The 21,680-nt window shown below is 44.3% G+C and overlaps 1 protein-coding gene across 1 annotated transcript in view; it reads left to right on the forward strand.

The window, feature by feature from the left end:
* Positions 1 to 359: 359 nt before the first annotated feature.
* The window catches only part of LOC137299254 (syntaxin-1A-like), a 194,812-nt gene continuing 173,491 nt past the window's right edge, over positions 360 to 21,680 (forward strand). The window contains exons 1-2 of the mRNA XM_067967917.1: positions 360 to 514; positions 18,052 to 18,129. Of these exons, the coding sequence (XP_067824018.1) occupies positions 485 to 514; positions 18,052 to 18,129 (108 nt within the window). The 5' untranslated portion in view covers positions 360 to 484. The remainder of the gene's footprint in view (positions 515 to 18,051; positions 18,130 to 21,680) is intronic.

Genomic DNA, 21,680 nt, shown 5'->3' on the forward strand with positions numbered 1-21,680 from the left:
TGTGTTGTTAATTTCACTGTTAATTTCATCGTGTGTTGTGTTAATTTCATTGTTAATTTCACCGTGTGTTGTTAATTTAATTGTGTTGTGTTAATTTTACTGTTAATTCCACCGTGTGTTGTTAACTTCACTGTTAATGTCACCATGTGTGTTGTTAATTTCACTATTAATTTCTGCGTGCAGTTGCTAGGTGCGATGTTTCGCTTTGTAAGTTGCAGACTCCCGTGGCAGTTTTTGATGTCAGTGGTGTTGTCATTTTTTTTTCCCCTGTGTGCAAAGTGAGCCGAGCTGGGCTCCGCCCCGACATGCGCTCTGCCGGCAACTGGCAGTCCTTGGAGCCGCCTCCCTCGCCCGGTGAGTGGGGGAGAGAAGCCGCAGAGCTCGGCATCGCCATCCTCCTCCTCTTGCTGTAGAGTGTGTGGACAGTGCGCGCAGAGCCGCTCCGAGTCGAGGCGTCAGCCGAACCCCCAGGACATCGGAGAAGATGAAGGATCGCACCCAGGAGTTGCGGGCTGTGAGTATTCAGAAACTGCGGGGGGGTTGCTGGATGTGTGTGTGTGTGTGTGTGCACCGTGTCCCCCGGCCGGAGGTACAGTAGCCCGGTCGGGGTAACGGGCCGGGGAGGTGTCGTGACTGCAGTTGGCTCTTGAGATTTATCAGCTGCTGCTATCGGGTTATTTCGCCTCTAAATGTTGGTTGCAAACGTGCCCAGCGGTGCGGAGCCTGGCGTCAGTGCGGAGCCTGTGCTCAGCCCCAGAGACAGTGACAGGACGGCTCCTAACTTCAGCCGCATCCCTGCGGAACACAGGCTGAGACCGAACTGCCCCTGGGGGGGGGGGGGGCAGTGAGCCGGGCCATCCCGGCTACACCTGAGATCAGTGTGTGCCCTGGAGCCGAGTGTAGAACCGGTATCCGCAGCTTCACTCACCCCGAGGGGTCCCTGAGCGCTGGGGTGGGGAGCGGTCCGGTCCCTGGGAATGATCACAGGGCTGCAGGTAAAGGATGTACAGGTTTGATTGATCTTTCTAGTTCCTGAACCGAGTCACCGGATGAATACTGAACAGCCTTTCTTTCTCTCTTTCTCTCTCTCTCTCACACACCCTCCTCTTGCTCCTCGCAGCCGGAACCTGCTCGGCGGTGCTGCATTTTAATCAGATTTTCTTCGAGCTCAGCAATCCGTCCAAACCCACACCCAGGCAGTGAAAGCAGCCGTTCCACCTCTATTGGTGACAGCGAGCTGGCCCCGCTTTTATTCCTGGGTTTGGAGCAGTTAATTCAAGACAGTATTCTCATTCCAGAGAACAGAATCCCATCTCCCCGACACACACACTCACACTCACTCACACTCCCATCTCCTTTCACCTCGTAGTTTTATCTTTGCTGTCAATCAGCTTTTGTGACCTGATAATTCTCATTTGTTGTAATTATTTGGGACAACCAGTCACACGAACAGAGCTTGTGGTGACTATCGTGTCATTATTTTGATGCATCGCTCTTTTTGCTTCTGATTCTCTCTTTTCTTGTTTTGTTTTCACTCCCCCTCCCCCCCCCCTCCTTTATCACTGTTTGTACCCCACGCTCCTGTTCATTTCTGCAATACCTTTTCCCTGTCTTGATCGTGCTGCTATTCATGAGCGTGGATGGGGAGAGGGCTGGGGAGAGGGCGGATGTTGTGGATGGGGAGGTATTTAAAGAAGCCCAGATAGTGGGCTGGTGGAAGAGGTGGAAACTGCCAGTGGAGATCTGAAAGAAGAATTAGCTTCACTCACTTGGAACAGAAGGAGCATCTGATCAGCCCTCTGACCTGGAACAATCTCTAACTGTGTGGCGTGTATGGTTTAAAATAAAACCAGGAGTAAATCAAGTACCCACATGGTGCTACCGAGGGAAGGGGCTTGGCAAGATTGGATGAAGTTGATGTCAATCAGGAGCAACCAGTGCAGTACCAGAAGAGGTTATGGGATTTTGTAGAGAGGCCCCTTGTTCTACGCTCTGATGGATCAGTGGGTGTCAGGAGGAGATGGTCTCCAGCCGTGGCATGTGGGGAGAAGCACAGGAGACACATGTGCCATTAACACCAGCACCAGTTCTGGGTCACCACAGTGTCCTACACAGGTGGCTGCAGAAACCTGTGCAGAAAGCAATGTGCTACAGCACAGGGCATTCCTGGTACTGTTTGAGGTGCATGAGAGTTAGTCACGGATGCAGTTGGCCTCTGTATCACCGGCTGTGTTGGTTGGGTCAGCAGTCGCCCACCACTGCTGCCTCGGTAAGGGGAGCAGTTCAGAGTAGGACACGTGAACAAGTAAAACACACGCGGGTAAACACAACACGAAAGGTTGGAGGCTCGTACCCCGCAAGCCCTACCACCCGATGGATTCTCACTAAATAAAATTCTGTCACTTGGAATATATCGTCTAGTCTGTCATTCTTTTATTTTGCAAAAAAGGAACTGACATTTTTTTTCCGAAGTAGATCAAATCAGATATAGTTCTTAGGCAAATCTAAACCGGTAAAGGAATCAGCAGGTCCCAGATTGTAAATCTGTCCAATGGAAAGGTAGACTGCCGGATTCGAAGTCCTGGGCGATGAGTCGTCCTGCACCTGTCTCCCTGGCAGCAGTGATTCATCAACTGCTGATGGCTCCTGTGCACTATTGACCTCCTGTTCTTCTATACCCATGACTACTGTGCAGCATACTGTTCAATTTGGCCCACTTGTGTAAGGACATATTTTATGGCTATCATTAACAAATACAAACATGTAGACTGTTGTTTTTGCACACCAAATGCTCACTCAGTAGTGAGGGCCTTGTTTATTCATGTGCATTGTTGCATCTGATATTTGCTGGGGCATAGGATTCTGTGGTGGTGTCATCAGCCATGGTTGATAATATCTTTGAGGAATCAGCCATCCAGCCTTCCCTCTCTTTGAAAGAGCGGTGTGATGTTTGATAGTTTCATTCTGATGCAATTGTGTGTAATCCCCAGGAAACGTGCAACAATGTGTATCATTTTCTGGTCACGATCGCGCACCATTTGTATGTTGTTGAAATACTATCCCTTCCTATTTAGGGGTGCCATATAGATGTTGCTGGGAACATGACTGGTTACTTGTGTACAATCAATGTGCCTTGGGGAAGCCAGCAGTGTGGTAAAGCTGTAGCTACCTCTGCTGAAGTGATTATGGGTGGGTGTGTGAAGAAACAGTGCTTCAGTTACTGACTGAATGCAGATGAGAATGGAATAGTGACTAATTCCTGTGATTCAGGGTCATCAAAGCTCCTTGTAGTATAATAGTTGGAGCCAGTGATGACCTTCACTGCTGCTGGTAAAGCAGTGTTTTTGGTCGACTGTCCTGGCAAGTCATGGACCAAATGTAACACCTCATTCACAGTCTCCCCTGCTGAGCCTGAACCTCCTTTTGCATTGCTCCTCTGTGAGAATCAGGTAAATGTATCTGTTGTGATAGATCCGATCCAAGGGGCAGCATGTTCTGTGAGTGCTGCACCTCTTGTAGGAACATATGAACAGGAGTAGGTCATTCCATCCCTCGAGCCTGATCCGCCTTTCAATTAGATCATGGCTGATCTGCACCTCAACTTCATTTAGCCGCCTTTGCTCCATATCCCTTGATACCCTTACCTAACAAAAATGTATCTATCTTGGACTTGAAAGCTCCAATTGTGCCTTCTGCTCTCCTGAGCAGCTCTTTCCTTGAACTGATGCTGTACCTGAACAGTGGGTCGGGAAATAGTGCAGTGCTGTCAATTCTGTCAATGCAGTGCTGAAGCTTACAAACGTTGTCCATCCTTTGAATAGTGGGTGTGAATATTGAACTGCAGTTATCCCCCCGTGCAATTTTGTATAACTGATGACATACCAAGCTCGGTATGTTTTCCCTTCAAGAGTGACCCTAGACAGTGAGACAGTCAATGTTGGCGGGGTATTCAACTCTGGGACATCAGCGGCAAGCCCAATTCTGTCCTTTCCCAAAGTCTGCATGTGCACTTTGCACTTGAGGTCCCTCGATAATAATTCACAGGATTCCTGGTTGATTTTCACCCCTCTGCCCACCCAAGGTTACTAAAGCCAATTGTAATCTCCTAATGCCCTGCAGATCAGCTGCCTCATCACTGATCGGGGATGGAACCCAACACCTTCCTGGGCTGTAAACCTATAACTGACTATTGCGTGGTCAGTATGAAAACTAAAGGCTGCGTCATAGTCTTTGAAGATGACCCTGTATAACTGATTATATCTGCCACTGCAAATTCAGAAACTTTTAAAACTGACCACAACCTCACTATCCATCCTTCAGGTGTATAACCCGCCTCAACTTATAAACTTGTTCAGGTATATAACCCACCTCCACTTATAAACCCCTTCAGGTATATAATCCACTACAATTTATAAACCCCTTCGGGTATATAACCCACCTCAACTTATAAACCCCTTCAGGTATATAATCCACTACAATTTATAAACCCCTTCGGGTATATAACCCACCTCAACTTATAAACCCCTTCAGTAACAAGCACCCCATAGTATATAACCTCTGCTGATATAAACCCACCGTGCTATATTCCACCTCCCCCCCCCCCCCACCCCCCCACCACCCCCACACCTTGTGTATACCTCTGCACCATCCCCTCACCCACCTCCCAGGTATGTACACCCCTGGTATATAAACCACCAATCTATGTTCTTGTCCCCAGTCTGGTATGTAATCCTGCCTGGTGTAAACCCCTCTGTTATATAACCCTACCTGATATATATTCCTTCTAGTTTATGCCTCTCCCTTACTGGTATACAACCTCACTAATTTATATTCCTTGGCCATTACCCCTTTTCCAAGTGTATGCCCCCAACCTGGTTATAAAGTATTCCACTCTCGGTCTATAACCCACCTAGTATATTGCCACCACCTAGTGTATACTTCCTTGGTATATATCTCCTACCTCTGGTGTTAACCTCAAGTTGCGATGTCAGCAGATTTTATTGCCAGAGGAGATGGTGTGGGCATATTTAGTGCTGGCAGACTCTATTTGTAGTCCATATCTATCCTGTTAGTCAGGCTGCCTGCTTTTGGCAGAGTTTTTAAGTAGGATATTAGATATAACCAATCGGTAAACTACCCGCACTGGGCACAGTAGGATCCAGGGGCAGCTGCAGATCTCCTTACCTCGTCCACTGCTACCAGAACCCTAAACTGCAAATGCAGTGCAGTTACTGTCCAGCACCAAACATGATGCAGTTAACACAAACAGGATGCAATACAGAATGGTTCCAGTATCATCTGACCTTTCAAGCTGCAGTAGTCTAGTGGTATAGTACTGGAGCAGCAAACCATAGGCTGTAAGTTCAAACCCCACCCTGTCAAGTTGTAAAACTAAATGGTAATTTGTGTGCTAGCACCAGAAAATAACCATGAAAGCAACTGGTTCACTAATGTCCTTCTGGGAAGGGAACCTGCCACCCCTACCTGCTCTAGCCTACATGTGACTCCAGTCCCACACTACAGGCTTGACTCTTAATGCCATCAGGGCAACTAAGGAAGGGCCACAATTACTGGCTTGCAAGTATCATCCTTTAAATAGTCAGAGGGTCAGATCGTATAACACCAGTGGCGGCAATATTAAAATGGTTATCGTGTAACACCAGTGACAAACGCACTTAAATGTATTACATCAGGACCTTGTTCTCTTCATACAGTAGGGAAAAATGTCAACAATCATTTAAAAACCATTGGCAGAAAATAACAAACATGAAGTAATTGGTTCTACAGTCAGATGATAATGCTGCAGGTTGGGATGCTGCCAGCCTGTGTGAAGCTGCAGGTTTTGCAGTTATTATTGGGTAGTTTATGTAATGTATTTTATTGTTTAGCTTTCTAAATGTGTTTTCATCATAAGAGTTGTGTTTCAGAGTGAGCAGAGTGATGGTGATAGTAAAACTGGGCGTGTAGCTGAAATGATCCTGTGTAAATCTGGAGTCACTTTGAGAGTACAGCTATTGAATAAAATGAAGCCAAAGCAGTAACTGACATGCTTTGGGCTGTTCTGACATGCGATGCTAGGACAATGATCTGAACCTGTGTAGCGTCTTACCAATTCGGCAGAAAAGGGAATGAGATTCGGGAGCAGCCTTTTTGTGGCACACACTGCGGAGAGAGCACGCTCTCCCCTTTTATCTAGGGGTTCTTGTTAACAAAATGCTGTCTAATGGCGTGGCACTGTGAATCTGTAGCACAGCAATACTCCCACTGTGAATGGGGAGGGAGATGGCATTTTATCATGGGTTATAGAATGTGCCCCAGACAAAGGAATTTAATGTGCCCACTCCCTGCCAGCTTCACTTACTATGGATAATGACCTGTTCAGTTACAGCAGATAAGTACTCAAACACCCAGTGATTCTCTGGGATTTAACTCTGCATCTGCTGGGTTTTTATTTAACAGATAACTCCACTTAGATTCTCAATTAGTTATGGGCTGGAGTAAGAAACAGACTGGAGGGAGGATGTCAGTTGATGTCAAGGTTTGATAAATGACAGAACGATAGGAGTCATTAGGCCAGCTCTTTGAACAGTGCAGTGAAGGATACCCAGCCTTTTCTTCATTCCTTTAATGGCTGCAGAGGTGATTTGCTGCACATTCCTGCTGCTTGGTGTCTGAATGAAATGCTATACATTCAGTGATTTCCAAATGAATAGCATTTGGTCATGTGCAATATTTCACTGTACCATTATCCAAAGGTCCACTGGTGGAGCTTAAACCCACCAGACTCAGCTCACGTATTCTGGGGTAAGCAGTGGCATGTTTTTTTTAAAAAAACAGTTTTACAATGTCAAACACTAATCCAATTGAAGAAGTAAATTAATGATTCTAAGCCCACTTGCCTCCTCAAGGCTACTAATTGCCCCAGCTATTCAATATTCTCCGTGCAGTGTTAGATTCTTTGAAATTGCCTCCAAGCTGCTGCTGCAGTTCTTAAACAGTTAATGGAGACATTCCAGTAACAATTCCTGCCTCCACACAGAGGCTGCAACTGGACATCATTCACCTTCTAGGATTACAAAAATCTGTAGCTTGATGTTAACCCTTCAAGGATTGAATTTGATTTTGGAAATCCACTGCTGTTAATTCCATCATATTACATCCAGGAGCAAATGTATAGATGAATGTTCATTGTTTGAAGAAGTGAATTATCCTGAGAAGGTAGGGAGAGGCATTAAAGGCTTCTGTTCTGTCAGGATATGGTCCAAAGCATTTAATTGAAATATGAGGTCACACAAGGTTGGCATCCATGATTACCCATATGATGAGTTTACAATCCCATCCATGCCACCATGTGGAGGCCCCAAAAGGCAGCTGGGCACAGCTCCAAAGGGAGGCATGGAAAACTGCTCCAGCATTGCACTTGGACACCTCCTACCAGTTGTTAGAGTAACATTGGCACAGGATGAAGAACGTAGTCCCTGCCCGTCCTACTAGACAATAGTGCAAAGCATAGCAGCATTCTTTTGTGCTGAGACTGTTGATCAGACAGGCTCAATTCAAATGGAGGACCACTCTAAAGCCACTAGGATTCTCCTCCCTTACATAAATGGTGTGTGCATGGCATTGTCAAGATTTTGTGGGAAATGAGAAAATCTTTCTTTTTGGCACGTTAATGATGTGCAGCTTCCTGCACCAACCACAGGATCCCACTCCTAGTGATGGTAAACTTGGAACCTATTCCACCACTGCCACTATGGTGAGACTCACTGTCCCCTGCAGATGCAATGTACTGAGAACAATGGCGTGATTTTGAAAAATAAGATTTTCAGCCCATCAGCTCTTGTCGCTCCTGCAGTTGAGGAAGATAATGAGACAAATTTCAATGCAGCCAAATTGACTGTTCCTGCTCAGTATGTCACCCATTGTACTATGCTTGGTTCCTTCTATTACTCTTCCCCCGACCTCCCTCCTTCCACCCGCCCCCCCCCCCCCCGCCGTTCAATATTTGACACAGTCGAGTTTGCTTTGCTTATTACAACTCTACCTGATCTTTTCTCTTCCCTTCCTGACTCTTTCACTCATTGCCCGTTGTCAACTTGCTTATTTTCTTGTCTCCAATCCGTTTCCCCTGGTGCCCATTGTTGGCTGCCTGGAGGCTGAGGGATTTCTTAGCATGTCCCACCCACCCACCTCCTGGGGCGGGCCACACTACGTGCAGTGTTGGCAGTGTGAGGCCACCGCTGTGATAATAAGACATTGAAATGGAAATTGCTTTTTAGTTTATTAGAACAGCAATTGACATATGTATAGGCTGAGGGTAATCTGACTGAGCTGCTATTCAGGGAGCCTGACGTTAATACATCATCCTGCCAGTACATTTTAGCAAATTAGCTGCAGCATTTTGGAACGACCTCATGCGATGCAGCATCTTATTGTTGCTGTGATCAGTCAGTTCAATTAGAGACTTATTCATTGTGTACATCGTCTGTACCCTGCACTAGATCTCTTTATTGCCCCTATCATAACCCAGTTCTGGGTAAATCCTGGATTAGGGTTTATCCGGATTTAACTCGATAAGCCTCTTGCTTTCTATTAGCTGTAATCACAAGTGTGATTTGACTCAGCTCCACAGGGATGAGAAAAGCAGACACCCTCCTGAACAAACACCCCCAACATAGGTGCAGCATTGGTTAAATACTTAGAAAAGCTCTCTACTATCCCTTCAATCAATCTCAGATCAGGTACTTAATTGGCTGTAAAGCACTTTGGGACATCCTGAGGTCATGAAAGGTGCTATATAAATGTAAATCTTTTTTACACTACTCAAACGTGCCTTAACTCCAACTTCAGAAAGTCCCCTCTAGTGTACCAGTGTGATTGTCCAGTATCCCACATTAGCCCCATCCTTGTGCCATTCTGAATGAGATTGCCAAATTAATCCCAAGTGCTGCCAAATATTAAGCAGTTTTGTCCTCTGAACTGGTCACTAGAAACGTGGGACTGCCCACACAATCTTCCCTTCCCCCATTATCTTGTCTTCCCATATGTATAGCAGTTAGATAACTCTTTTGTTCTCCGTCATGGTTCAGAACTCTTAGGCATACAATGGAAGGGCTTCCTCAAGCTGATATGTGAAATCCAGGACCATGTTGTTGAGGGGTCCTGGATTGTAAGCTTGGGTTTATGAACCGTTTCACATTCGAAAGTGGGGATAATGTTGAGAGTCTCCCACGTTACACATAGTTGATTATATCGATTGTTCCATCTGGACTCAACCTTACAATGTTGCTTGGCTTTACAACAATAATTTGCCTTTATATAGCACCTTTAACGTAGACAAATGTCCCAAGTCACTTCACAGAGGTGTAAGGAAAAATGGACGCTTGGCCAAAGAGGGAAAGTTTAGGAGAAGTGACCCAAATCTTAGTCAAAAAGATGGCTTTTAGGGCAGGTAGGCAGAGCGAGAGATAGAGGGGCTTAGGGAGGGAATTCCAGAGAATAGGGCCTAGACAGATGAATGGTAGGGCAATAGCAGGAGGAATTACAAGAGGCTGGAGTTGTAGTAATGGGGTGTGTGGGGGGAGAGTGTTGTAGGGCTGGAGGAGGTTGCAGAGATAGGGCAGGGTGAGGCCATGGAAGGAATTAAGCACAAAGATTGGAATTTTAAGTTTCAGGTGTTGGGGCACTGGGAGTCAATGTAGGTCAGTGGGAATGAGTATGATGGGAGAGTGGGATTTAGTGTGGGATTGGATACGGGCAGCAGAACTTTAGATGAGCTGAAGTTTATGGAGGGTGGGAGGCCGGTCAGGAGAGTTTTGGAGTAATTGAGTCTGGAAGTGACAAAGGCATAGTTGAGGGTTTCAGTGGCAGACCGGTTTTGGAGGGGCATAGGCAGGCGATGTTACAGTGGTGGAATTAGGCAGTCTTTGAGATGGAGAGGATTATGAAGTCGGAAATTGAGTTTGGGGTTGAACAAAACACTGAGGTGGTGAACAGTGTTGTTCAACCTTTAACATTGAGGGTTGTGAGGCCACACAGCTGCAAGTTTACAGCAGGGAGCCAGACACAGACAGTGGTAACATAAGCATGAGCTGCAGATTATCATTACTCACAAGGTATCAAATGTTTGGTTTATTATCAAAACATAAAACCCACAATGTTCCAAAGCTCCACCTGAGAAGTTATTTCCATCTTTGATTATTGTTGCAGGAGGAAGGACCTGAGAACTCCACACAGCTCCTTGAGAGGGGCAAAGTTACTTCCTGGGATTGTTGAGTCTGGGAAAACAAAACAAAAAGCAACTCCTGAATTTGTGAACATCAGTGCCCCTCACCTACTGGTCTTGAGTCTCTTGTGCTTGCTCTCGTGTTCTCCTTCTTCCCCCCCCCCCCCACCCCCCACCATCTCTTCTTCTTTCCCCCCCCCCCCCACCCCATCCCCTGCAAACTGTGGATTATCACTGCTTTTCTCATTCTCTGTGACTGTCCCCTCTCCCCCCAGTCCCTCTCTGCCTCTCTTTCTCTACTGTCTCCAGACTGGTCACCTCTGTTGTTCACTGATGTGTCATGGTTTATTTCTTTCCCTGTTGTGGAGCCTTCAGCCCTGGTCATAACCCCCTTATTACTGGCCCTCTATTGATTTTCTTACAAATTGGTTTCCACTGGTTAAACTTCATGGAATATTTTTCAAGTGACCAGTTAATTTAGTTCCATTCAGAACGCACTGTACCTGGCAAGTGGTGATTGGGTGTTAGAACCAGGTCTAGTTGTTATTGACCCTATAATCGTTTGATTCTGCACACACCTTCATTATGTGAAGGCTGCTTCTTGTGCGTCTATTATTTTCTGCATTGTTATTCAGACCTGCACATGGCACTTTCCATCAATGCAGCCATGTTTCTGTGAGCAAAGTTACATTCATTATACATATCTCCTAAATGTATTAGGCACAGTAATTGGAGCAAATTCTTGCTGCTTGTTTAATTGTACAGAATAAGTAGAAGTCCTGTAATGGTATCATGAGGGGGAATGCTTGCTATAGAGTTGAATAATTGAGATGTAAGAGAACAATTTGCATTCAATCCAGATACTCCAGACGCCTTGCTCTGCTGTTCAGTTCAATGGGATTCCCCTTGCATGGTTCCATTTCTACCTATTTGAACACAGTGCACCTCCTAACAATGACTTCTTCTCCCCCACACCATTGTTTCCGGGATCCCCTAGGATCCATCCTTGGCCTTCTCCTCTTCCTTATCTGCTTGCTGTCCATTGGCAACTTCACAGACTTGAGGGTCAGTGTCCACATGAATGCTGATAATACCGAGCTGTACTTCTCTCAACCCTCGACTGCTTCTGTGCTGTCAAACTGCCTGTCTGACATCCAGTCTTGGATGAGTCACAACTTTTTCCAGCTCATTGTCTTCACTCCCCACCATGAACTTCACTCCCTTTCCATGGATTCCATCCCCTTCCACAGCCAGTGGCTCAGGCTAAAGCAGACTGTCTGTAATCTTGTCATCCTGCTCAACTCTGAGCTGAGCTTTAAACCCCTCCATAGCATATCCATCACCAAGACCAATTACTTCCATTTGCCTGCCTCTGCTTCTGTCTCTGCACATCTGCTGCTTTTGTCACATCCAAACTCAACTAACCTAATGCTGGCCTCCCATCCTCCATAAACTCCCAACAAGAGAACTGAAAAATAGGTTATATCTTTCTCCCTCTTCCCTTTGATATTGAGGTGAAAGAAAGGAAGATCAAAAGACATCCTCCACAATTGAACAAAACTATTAGACTAGGGCTCGAAGACTCACACACTGCCTGACAGTTTTCCTTAGTCAATTTCTGTACCTGTGGAACAAAGCAGCACTGCCAACATGGAAGGGAGTCTACCACATCTCTCCAGAACAAAGGGGCACAATCTTAAAATTAGAGCTAGGCCATGCAGGAGTGAAATCAGGAAGCACTTTTTCACACAAAGGGTAGTGGAAATCTCTTCCCAAAAGGCTGTGGATGCTGGGTCAGTTGAAATTTTCAGGGCTGAGATTGATCGATTTTTTTTTAGGTAAGGGTATCCAGGGATATGGATCAAAGGCGGGTAAATTAAGTTGAGGTACAGATCAGCGATGATCTAATTGAATGGCGGAATGGGCTAGAGGGGCTGAATGGCCTGGTCCTGTTCCTATGTTCCTCTTTCTCCCTCCTCTCCCCCAATGAATAGCCCAGGAAATAACATCTGTCATCTGCAAAACATGTTAAACAAGCCACAAAAACAGCTTATAAAGAACCCTTTTGAAGTGACATTTACAAACCAGCCAGGAACATGGATTTCAACCATATTGTAGAGGACTTATTTAACATCAGCCCCCCCCATCGCATCACACTTGATTGTCAAACTATAATTTTGCACATTGACCTGCAGGGAATTACTGGGAATCCATTAAAAAGAAACAAGGCATTGATTGACCCAGTTAAATTTCACTTTAAAATATATAATGCAGAGATTTTTTTATCATGCAAAACAAGTTAGATCTCTGTGAATAAATGAATATTCTGCAGTTTTAAAAAAATTCCCTCTGGCGATCAGGGAGTATTTCTACAGAACATTCCCACAGACACTGAAATGGGTGGGGTGGAGCCTTCACAGGATGGATTTCTGGAAGCAGCAGGTTGCTGGGACAATTCTCTTTGCTCTATTCCTTCTTTCCTAATCATGAAACTTGGCCAAGCACAGATAAAACTGATCAGATGCTGGAGGCGGCCTTAAGTGTCAGGCAGGGATTCCAAGAAACCAAAGTAATTGAAACAAGTGGCATCACAATAAATGCTTCATCGACTAAAGTTGGTCAGCAAAAATGTGCAAATGATGGAAAAATACTTCCTTGTAATTAAGTAAACATTTTTTTATGAGAAGCTGTGGGGAAAAGTCACGGTTACATTGGCCCTTGGTGAGAGGCCTGTCAATTCAGATGCGAGAGTGGTAGATGGAAATGATTCCGTGCGTATTAACTATGAAGGTACCTTGTAGACTCAATGCCATGCAGCAGAAATTGGGTGTGTGAGGTTCATTAATGTGACCTGGATTAAAGCAGGAGGAGTCTCGGCTCCCACACTGCAGTAGGGACAGGCTGCAATGAATCTAGTCCATTGCACTTACATTAAGCTTGTAGCATTGGGTCAGTTTCAGTGGCTGAAATGTGCACTCAGGTGACTGTTACTCAGCTCAGCCCCTTCAGGATAGGGACCAGGACAATCCAACGGGCCAACTTGAGCTTGGTGAGTGGATCCACTCCAGCCAGCGCACACAGGGCTTGCTGAGTCCACTGATTGGACGGGGGGTGTATTGTTCACTGATTGGAGGGGAGAGTTGCTGTTGAGAGAAAATCTGCAGTTAAAAATATAAAACATTGGTCAAACAAATCAGGACAATTAAGCAGATGAGCTATACCCAGGGTGAGGTGGATTTCAGCAGTAAGTAGCTGAGCTATACAGACTAGAGAGGTCCCAGTCTGCTGAGCTAGTTTATCTTAGTGAGGATGACTGTAGGTCATATAATTGTCCTGGGTATGCCTGGATTAGTGAGGGGAAAATTGCTTTGGACCCCACTCCTGATCATTATTCAGTTACTCTTGGAAGTAAGAATGTGCATGTGCATGTTTACAGATGTTGGGTAACAGCAGCAGCACGTTTGGCTGTAATACCCTCCCCTCATGCGGTTGACTTGCCTGTCCACACTCAACTGACAACACCAACAGTATTGACTTGATCAGTTTGCGGGTTGGTTGATATGTATCTACAAGTTTTTTTTTCTAAAGGTTAGATTATTTGGCTAATGAGAACAAAGTATTCAGCTGATGATGGTGCCTGAGACTCTCAATGCCTGTCGTTTCAAGCTCAGTAATGGTGCCTGAGACTCTCAATCCCTGGTGTTTGAATGCTCAGTAATATTTAATAGGATGTCAGCAAAGTTTAGCATTAGAGCCAACATAGATTTGAAACCATAGGCCATCCTTCACCAGTCTCTGGGAATTTTATGAGGAGGTAGCTAAACATTTTGCAGAGAACAAAGTGGTTGTTATATTCTTTATCTTGCAGGAATTACCCTATTGCTTTAACTCCTAATCTGGAAATGTTTGTTCTCAAAATGAACCTTAGTTCAGCAAATAATTAAGTGCATTGAACTGTCGGAGGGACAGAGCCCCAGACAGTGGCATGGAGTCAAGAATGTCCAGTGTCCAAAGCCCACAGTGTGTGTATCTTCAGCACTGGCGGTGTGTATGTGGACATTTTGTTCAGGAATATTGATGTGAAGCAGCATCCACATCTAGTGCTGGAAAAGTGTGTTCCACTCTGACATGAAGTACATGATCCACATGAAGCCTTGCACTGCAGAGTCCAGGAGCAAGAGACTGATTTTCTCTGTTGTCTGCCAGACAGAGATATTTTTAACACTGAATGGATAAGGAACAGAGTAGAACACTGACAAGTGACAAGTTGGAACAGTTTTTGAGGTGGTTGATTTCAGTTTGTAACAGTGGTTGAATTTAATTGGAAACCGTGTGTGTATTGCTGATTTCATAGAATCATAGAATCATAGAAGTTTACAACATGAAAACAGGCCCTTTGGCCCAACATGTCCATGTCGCCCAGTTTATACCACTAAGCTAGTCCCAATTGCCTGCACTTGGCCCATATCCCTCTATACCCATCTTGCCCATTTCAGTCAGTAACTTAGTGTATTGATGGTTCATTTCGGTCAATAACTCTATTGGTGGTTGATTTCAGTTGGTAACTGTGTGTGTGTTGGTGATTGATTTCAGTGGGTTTGTAATGTGCCCAATTCTGAGGTATGTTTGCTGCATCAAGTTTAACAGTGACAGTTTGAGGGAGGTAGAGGCCAACAGCAGCCATGATGTGATCTGTGAACACTGATATTAACGTGCCTGCGACGTTCTCTATCAGCCTTTCAATATCTGTACTCCGACTAATCCTGTGCCTCCAAAAGCAAGCTTCTCACACTAGCCGACTTGATCCTACTCCAACCTGCCCTAAATCAGAGTGACTGATAACAATTTGATGGATGACGCAATTAACCTCTGTCCTCTAATCGAGTGTGCCATTTCTGCTCCTATTGGCTGCTTACTGCAGACAGTGTGATGCAGAGAGACCAAGGGCTGCAGTCAGTTTGCAGCAATATATTCATCACCCTGACTGGATGGTTCCCAGATTTATTGGTTGGGAAAGTAGTGTTATCTTTACCTTCCTAAGATTTCTGTCATAAACTAATTTCATTATTTCCGATAACCTTTGCAACGGTTCCAACATAATTACACAACCCTCATTACAACTCTGCTGAGTCCTGTCTGCAATCTGCGTGTAGTTAAGGCACAGGCAGTCTGGGGACGAGACATAGAGGCACAGCGGGATTCTGGGATAGGGATGGAGACTGTTTCCTACAAACAATCCACCTAAATATCTTCACAAAGCAGACGTTTTAAGTGCTGAAAATAAAACACTGGGTCTAATGCTAAATGTGATTTTGGATATTGTAAAATTAACATTTTTACATGTAACTTGCTACTGGTTGGTTGACAGATTTAATGCATAAACTTTGTAAAATATGATGTTACCATGGTCTGTAATCTGGACTATAGACAGAGTTGTGAGAGGCTGTCTAATGCTCCAGGGCAGAGCAAAGAGGTAGTGTACAGTGCCCCAAGGCGGAGCAGGGAGCTATTGTACAGTGCCCCAGGGCAAAGAAGAAAGCTGGTGTACAATGCCCCACAGCGGAGAGGAAAGGAGAATTGGTGCACAATGCCCCAGGGTGGAGCGGAGAGATGGTGCATAGTACTCCAGGTTCTAATAGCAGCACTGACCAATTAAGAAGCCATTGCCATTGCAATAACTGATAATGGGTACAATTTCCCTTTTGTTTATCTCCAGAAAAATTTCAGTAACATCATGACGTGAAGTTGTTGATGAGAACAGATCCTCACAAGGATGCCTGAGGGCTTCAGAACTGAGCATTGTTAGCCACCGATTCATGGCGTGATCCTTGGTTCATGCCATCACCATGAAAATAGTTGTCTTCTACTGATGTCGGGCTCAGTAACTCCTGCCCGCCAGCATCCTGCATTAGTGACTGTCTCTATTGATAATCAAGGTCCTTCACACAGGTTCCATAACTCCTCCCAGCTAGTGCTCTATGTTACTGATTGCATCTCTAGTACATTAGTGATTGGGGCCCCGAATTTTCTTGGGGCCTCCAATGCACCTATGCTGTTTCTCCAGCAGGCAAAGTATGGCAGGGGTGGGGCCCAGTAATGCTGGGTGTCTGCCTTGAAGAACAGGCCGTGGGGCTTTCCTGTGGGGCAGGGATGGGTGTGTGGAAGTTCCTTCTATCCCCTGAAAGCACTTCTCACTGCTCCCATTTTTAGAGTCTCAAACGAACTAGATGCTAGAAAGATACCGCCATCTAGTTCAATGAAGCGGAATAAGTGGGGCCCACGGGGTGTTCCAGACTGGGATCATGATCTGGAACATTCCAGAAGCTAGAATCCTGCCACCTTGAAATCAACAACAGCAGCAACCTTGAAATCAACCTTCGTATAAAGAGAGCCGATTTGAAAATTTGCAGCACTATCAACCTGCTTCCACTCACTTTGCACAATATCTTCAAGAGTGCATTTTGCTTCCCCCTTCCAAAAGCAGGTACCCAAGATACACTGATACTGACATGGATGCCCACCTGACTTATGTAAATGATCTGACCTTGGACACTCCAATGGAATCAGGTGGGATGTGATTTCTGCTCCACCGTAGGTACAGAAGCGGAGCGGGATTACAGATATTCAGTGCCCATATGTTCACTGCATTAGTGACTGTATCTCCACTGATAATCCAGGCCCTCCATCCTGTCTGAGTCAGTAAGTCCAATTCAGCATCCTGGGTTTGACTGTTGGTTGAGCAGCAGTGCTGGCAAGTGTGTACATCTCCAGATCTATGCACTAAACTTCATTGCTGTGACGATTTCCAGAGACCTCAAGCATTCTATCAATATCTAGCTCTCATGCCTATTAATGTGGCATTGATTAACAATGCAGTCCTCAAAATTGAATCATTGCACCAAGAGCTAGAGAACTAACCAAGTGCATTAGCGTCTGAAGCTAATAGGGAGGACCCTGCACTCATCTTTGTAACCCCACTGCTGTATTTTATTAGTAATAGCGAGTAAAGTAGTCAATCTGACTGTATTCTTTCCCAGTAATTAACCTTTGATTATTATGACTGTGCATTTTGTTATGATCCTATGGAATTCTTTAAGATTTAATGACATGAAGCAGAATCGCGGTCTCATGTCAGACATTGCCAGTGCTGGTGTCAAAGCTGCGACTAAAACCATAGTAATACATTTACAGGAGCTCCTCAGTATGTCTATATTAATAAATGGAGAACTGGGAGGGATTATAGCTGCAATCTCACTTCTGGCTTCAACAGGGAAAATTCAACCAGTGTTTAAATTCCTTAATGAGACCTCACTCTTGTAATCTGTCCAGACATTTTTTATTCTCCGTTTATGGAAATGCATGCTTCAAAGACTGGAATGTGTGCCAGCTCAGACACCGTGGAAAGATAATCCTTCCAAGCTAGCACCCTGTGTTACTGACTGTATCCCTACTGATGTAAATCCATCTCCCTGACACTGTCGGACTTAGCCAGTCAACTCCTAATAGAAAACCCTAGAAAGACGGAATTAAACAATTAATAATTAATTCACAGCAATTAATAATACTATGTAAAGATCAAGATGGTGATGCTCAGATCTTTAGGACTTGTGTGGATGGTGCTGTCCCGTTCAGTGAGTATACTTCTGATCTGGGCTATGGATGGTGCTGTCCTGTTCAGTGAGTATACTTCTGATCTGGGCTATGGATGGTGCTGTCCTGTTCAGTGAGTATACTTCTGATCTGGGCTATGGATGGTGCTGCTCTTGTTCAGTCGGTATACTCCTGACGTGGGCTGTGTGTAACCGTTATTCTTTATTCTTTCACAGGCAAAGGACAGCGATGATGATGATGAAGTCAGTGTTAACGTGGACAGGGATCACTTCATGGATGAATTCTTCGAGCAGGTGAGATTGTTGTGATGGGAAGCAGAGGGAAGGACAGTTGGAAACGACCGTAGTAACAGCGGGATTTCATCAGGGCTCAAGGTACATCCGAAGCAGACTGTAAACGAAGCAAGGAAAAATGGCCATGGACTGTGAACCCATTACATTCAGTGTTAAGTGTCAGTACAGTCAGATCATCAGATTGGAGCTGCCCTTTGGAGAAGTCCTATATAAACGTTCAGATCTATTGGACTCAAAAGAATGCAGTGAGTTGCAGATGGGTCAAACCAGCACCTTTGTACAGCAACAATACCACTTTCGTAGAGTCCCTCAGCTAATGCAGACCAGGACCTAGCTGACTTTCTTCTTTCTGAGGAGAAGCTTGATGAGCTTGAGGTGCAAGCACAGAATTTAGGAGGTGGCCATGTCCAAGGGAGTACCTGTATAGGCCAATAGAACATTGACGTTTACAGCACAGGAGAAGGCCATTGTGTCTGATTGCTCTATGCTAGAGCAATCCAAAACTAATCCCACAGCTCTGTCTCTCCATTGTCCTGTATCTTCCTCTGCTTCAAATGTCTATGCAGTTTTCCCTTAAAAGGTGCTGTGGTCTCTGCCTCAACTACTCTTTGTGGCAAAGCATTCCATGCTCCAACAAGCCTCTTGAGTAAAGAACTTTCTCCTAATCCCTTGTTGCTCTCTCCCTATTCATTCCATCAAAGCTATTCATAATTTTAAAAACCTCTATTAAATTTCCTCTTAACATTCTCTGCCCTAGTGGAAAGAGTTCCAATACCTCACATCTCGCCTCATAGTTTCCTATCCCTGACATCATCTACACTGCACGCAGTTTATGCTTTTAATGCCCTTTTGTAGAATGGGGACTTCTTCAAAAAGAAAACTCTTACATTTTTCAAACACAACTTTCTTTTAGTTTGTGTTGGCTGACCTAGATGAACCCATATATTTCTAAATGCTCAGTAAATTTATCTCGTATTCTCGAAGAATTTAACCACAACTGACGTTACATTAACTGGTCTATAGTTACCTGCTTTATTTTTCTTTCTCTCTCTCTCTCCTTGAACAAAGGTGTCACACTAGCTACTCTCCAGTTCAATGGCACAATTTGCTTATTTAACAAGGAATTAAAAAATGTGGCCAGAGCGCCTCTGATTTCTTTCAACAGTCTAGGCTGCATGTCATGATGGCTCAGAATCTTGCACAGATTGAAATATTTCCCATAGGCGCTTCAGCCATTTTTTTTTGCTTTGAGGAAGACTAAACTCCATAGAATCTTCGAATGTTCCAGCACAGAAACAATCCATTTGACCCATTGAGTCTGAGCAGATGTTTTTCTTACATGAGTCACCTAGTCTAATCCTACTCTCCTGCTCACTCCCATATCTTTTTAAGAATCCTCTTTTCAAGTGACTATCTAATTCCATTTCTTTTAAATTATGGACTTTGCTTTAGCAATGGTTTATGGCAGAGAATTCCACAATCTAACCGCCCTCTGTATAGAGAAATTTTTTCCACCTAATTTTTCAAAGTTAGCTCAATATCACAATTATGTTTAGCTTTGCGTACAGATATGTGAAGGCGATACATGAGTGCTGCATGTAGGTGAAATTTAAGGGATGCAGATAATTAAGGATAAGTGTCAGAGTGGGTGGGCAAAAAAATTCTTACAGCCTTAGGAAAGGCTCGGAGGCACTTCAACTCATTGGCAGGCTTTGATTCAAGGCTGAAGGGGCTGAGGACTAAGAAGAGACAGGCAAGAATGAAAGGAGAGGAAACCCAAGGTGAAAGCATGAGTCTTCAGGCAAATGATGAAGCAGCCAACGCCCGACCACCTGTTTATTGAATGTTGACGTGGTGGTGCTGTTGCATGAGGAGGTTGTGAGGAGGGTTAGTCAGGCATTCACATCTTAGTGGTGCCATTGTGTCTACTGGCTTAGCTTCCCTTGGGAATAGGACCCTCCACATGCACTATTTATTTGCCAAAGTGATGTTTACCTTGGTCTGAAGATGCAGAAGTGCCAGTAATAGCAGCTAGGCACAGAGTACTTTTCATGCTTGGCATTCCTTCACTGTTGCTCCTCCCTCTTCTCTCAAAAACCTCAATTAAGGTGATTTCCATTGGGAAGCCCATTGGTGGCAGTAATAGTAAGGGAGGCAAAATAGTGCACCAACTGGCATAAAGAGCCTTATTGACAGTAAGAAAGAAATATGAATAAAAACTGTTAAGAAATAATTTTAAAGCTGCAGGACCAACTTATTTACTGGGTCCATTAAAATAGCTGACACTCAGCTAATTCCTAGCAACCATTTCTCATGGGAATCATTTGGAACAGATGTCCTGTCCACCAGAACATCCCACCTCCAAATTAATAATTTAAATTAAGCTCCTACCTTTCTGTGTTCAATACCAGCATTCCCCAATCACTGTAGCTGTGTATAATGCAAAGTGAATGGAGATCTGGCATGATGGAACTCTACACAATTTTTTAGTCGAGTCCACCCGATTTACTCCAATTAATTGGGTGTACCTGATCAGAAAATCAAGCCTGGGGCAATTGTTTTTCTCTGACTTCCTGTCTTACCGCATTCTGATAATGTTTTGGTTGGTCTGAGCTGATCTGAGATTGTCTGTCCCAATTGAAGTGAACTCCAAGGCAAAACTGTCATGATTTATACCCCACAGTCAAAGTGTTCTAAAGGAATTCAATTTTCCTGATCCTTTCATTAAGATTGAAATGGTTTCTTTTTTCATTTACATCTCTTTTTAATGAGGAGTTGTTAGTGCCGAAAAGCCAAGCCAAATGCAGATACATGCCTACCATTGAGATCATCTCCAAACTCATTAAAAGGTGACCATTTGTCTTCAAGAGGTTTTCACAAGAAATATTTTCTTGAAAGGAAAGTAGTTCTGTTGTGAATAGTTGTGGTGAAGAGAACCAACCTGTCAGCTTTTTGATCACTCCTGTCCCCTCTAAATCCTTGAAAATGACAACATCTGTTATTAAAAAGATGTTGTCGGGAACTGACTTCAATTTACATTTATTAATGAGAAAATGCAATGTTTACTCCAGTGTAAATGGTTGTAAAGCGCAGCAAGGCTGGCCCATTTGGCCTTATTCCTTGGCCAATTAAGTCTATTGCTTTGTTCACTGGCTAGATTCCACAAGGCATTTTTCATTCTCTTTTTAATGTCAGATTCCAATTCCACTAATATCAAAATAGAATTATCCCTAATCTATTTGATTCACTCATCAAAATTGCATTGCCTCTATGGTGCTGAATTTGTTAAGGATTCACAGTGCCTCCATAATGAAATGGGTGCAGCCAATCTGAATTCCAGCACACCGTATATCTCGGTCATGGAATGTTCAATATTCTCCAGCCCATGTGTGACAGATCAGACATTGGTCTTGTTTCATTTCATAGAAGACTCTATTTTTATTATTTGTTGGAGCTTGTGATCATGGCTATTTTAATTTGTTACTTGTTGGGAACAGTTCATCTAAGCATGTCTGGTATCTTAATGTCATTTCCAAAGGGGATGAATCACC

The sequence above is a fragment of the Heptranchias perlo genome, chromosome 28 (assembly GCF_035084215.1).
Source record: "Heptranchias perlo isolate sHepPer1 chromosome 28, sHepPer1.hap1, whole genome shotgun sequence".
Taxonomy (NCBI): Eukaryota; Metazoa; Chordata; class Chondrichthyes; order Hexanchiformes; family Hexanchidae; genus Heptranchias; species Heptranchias perlo.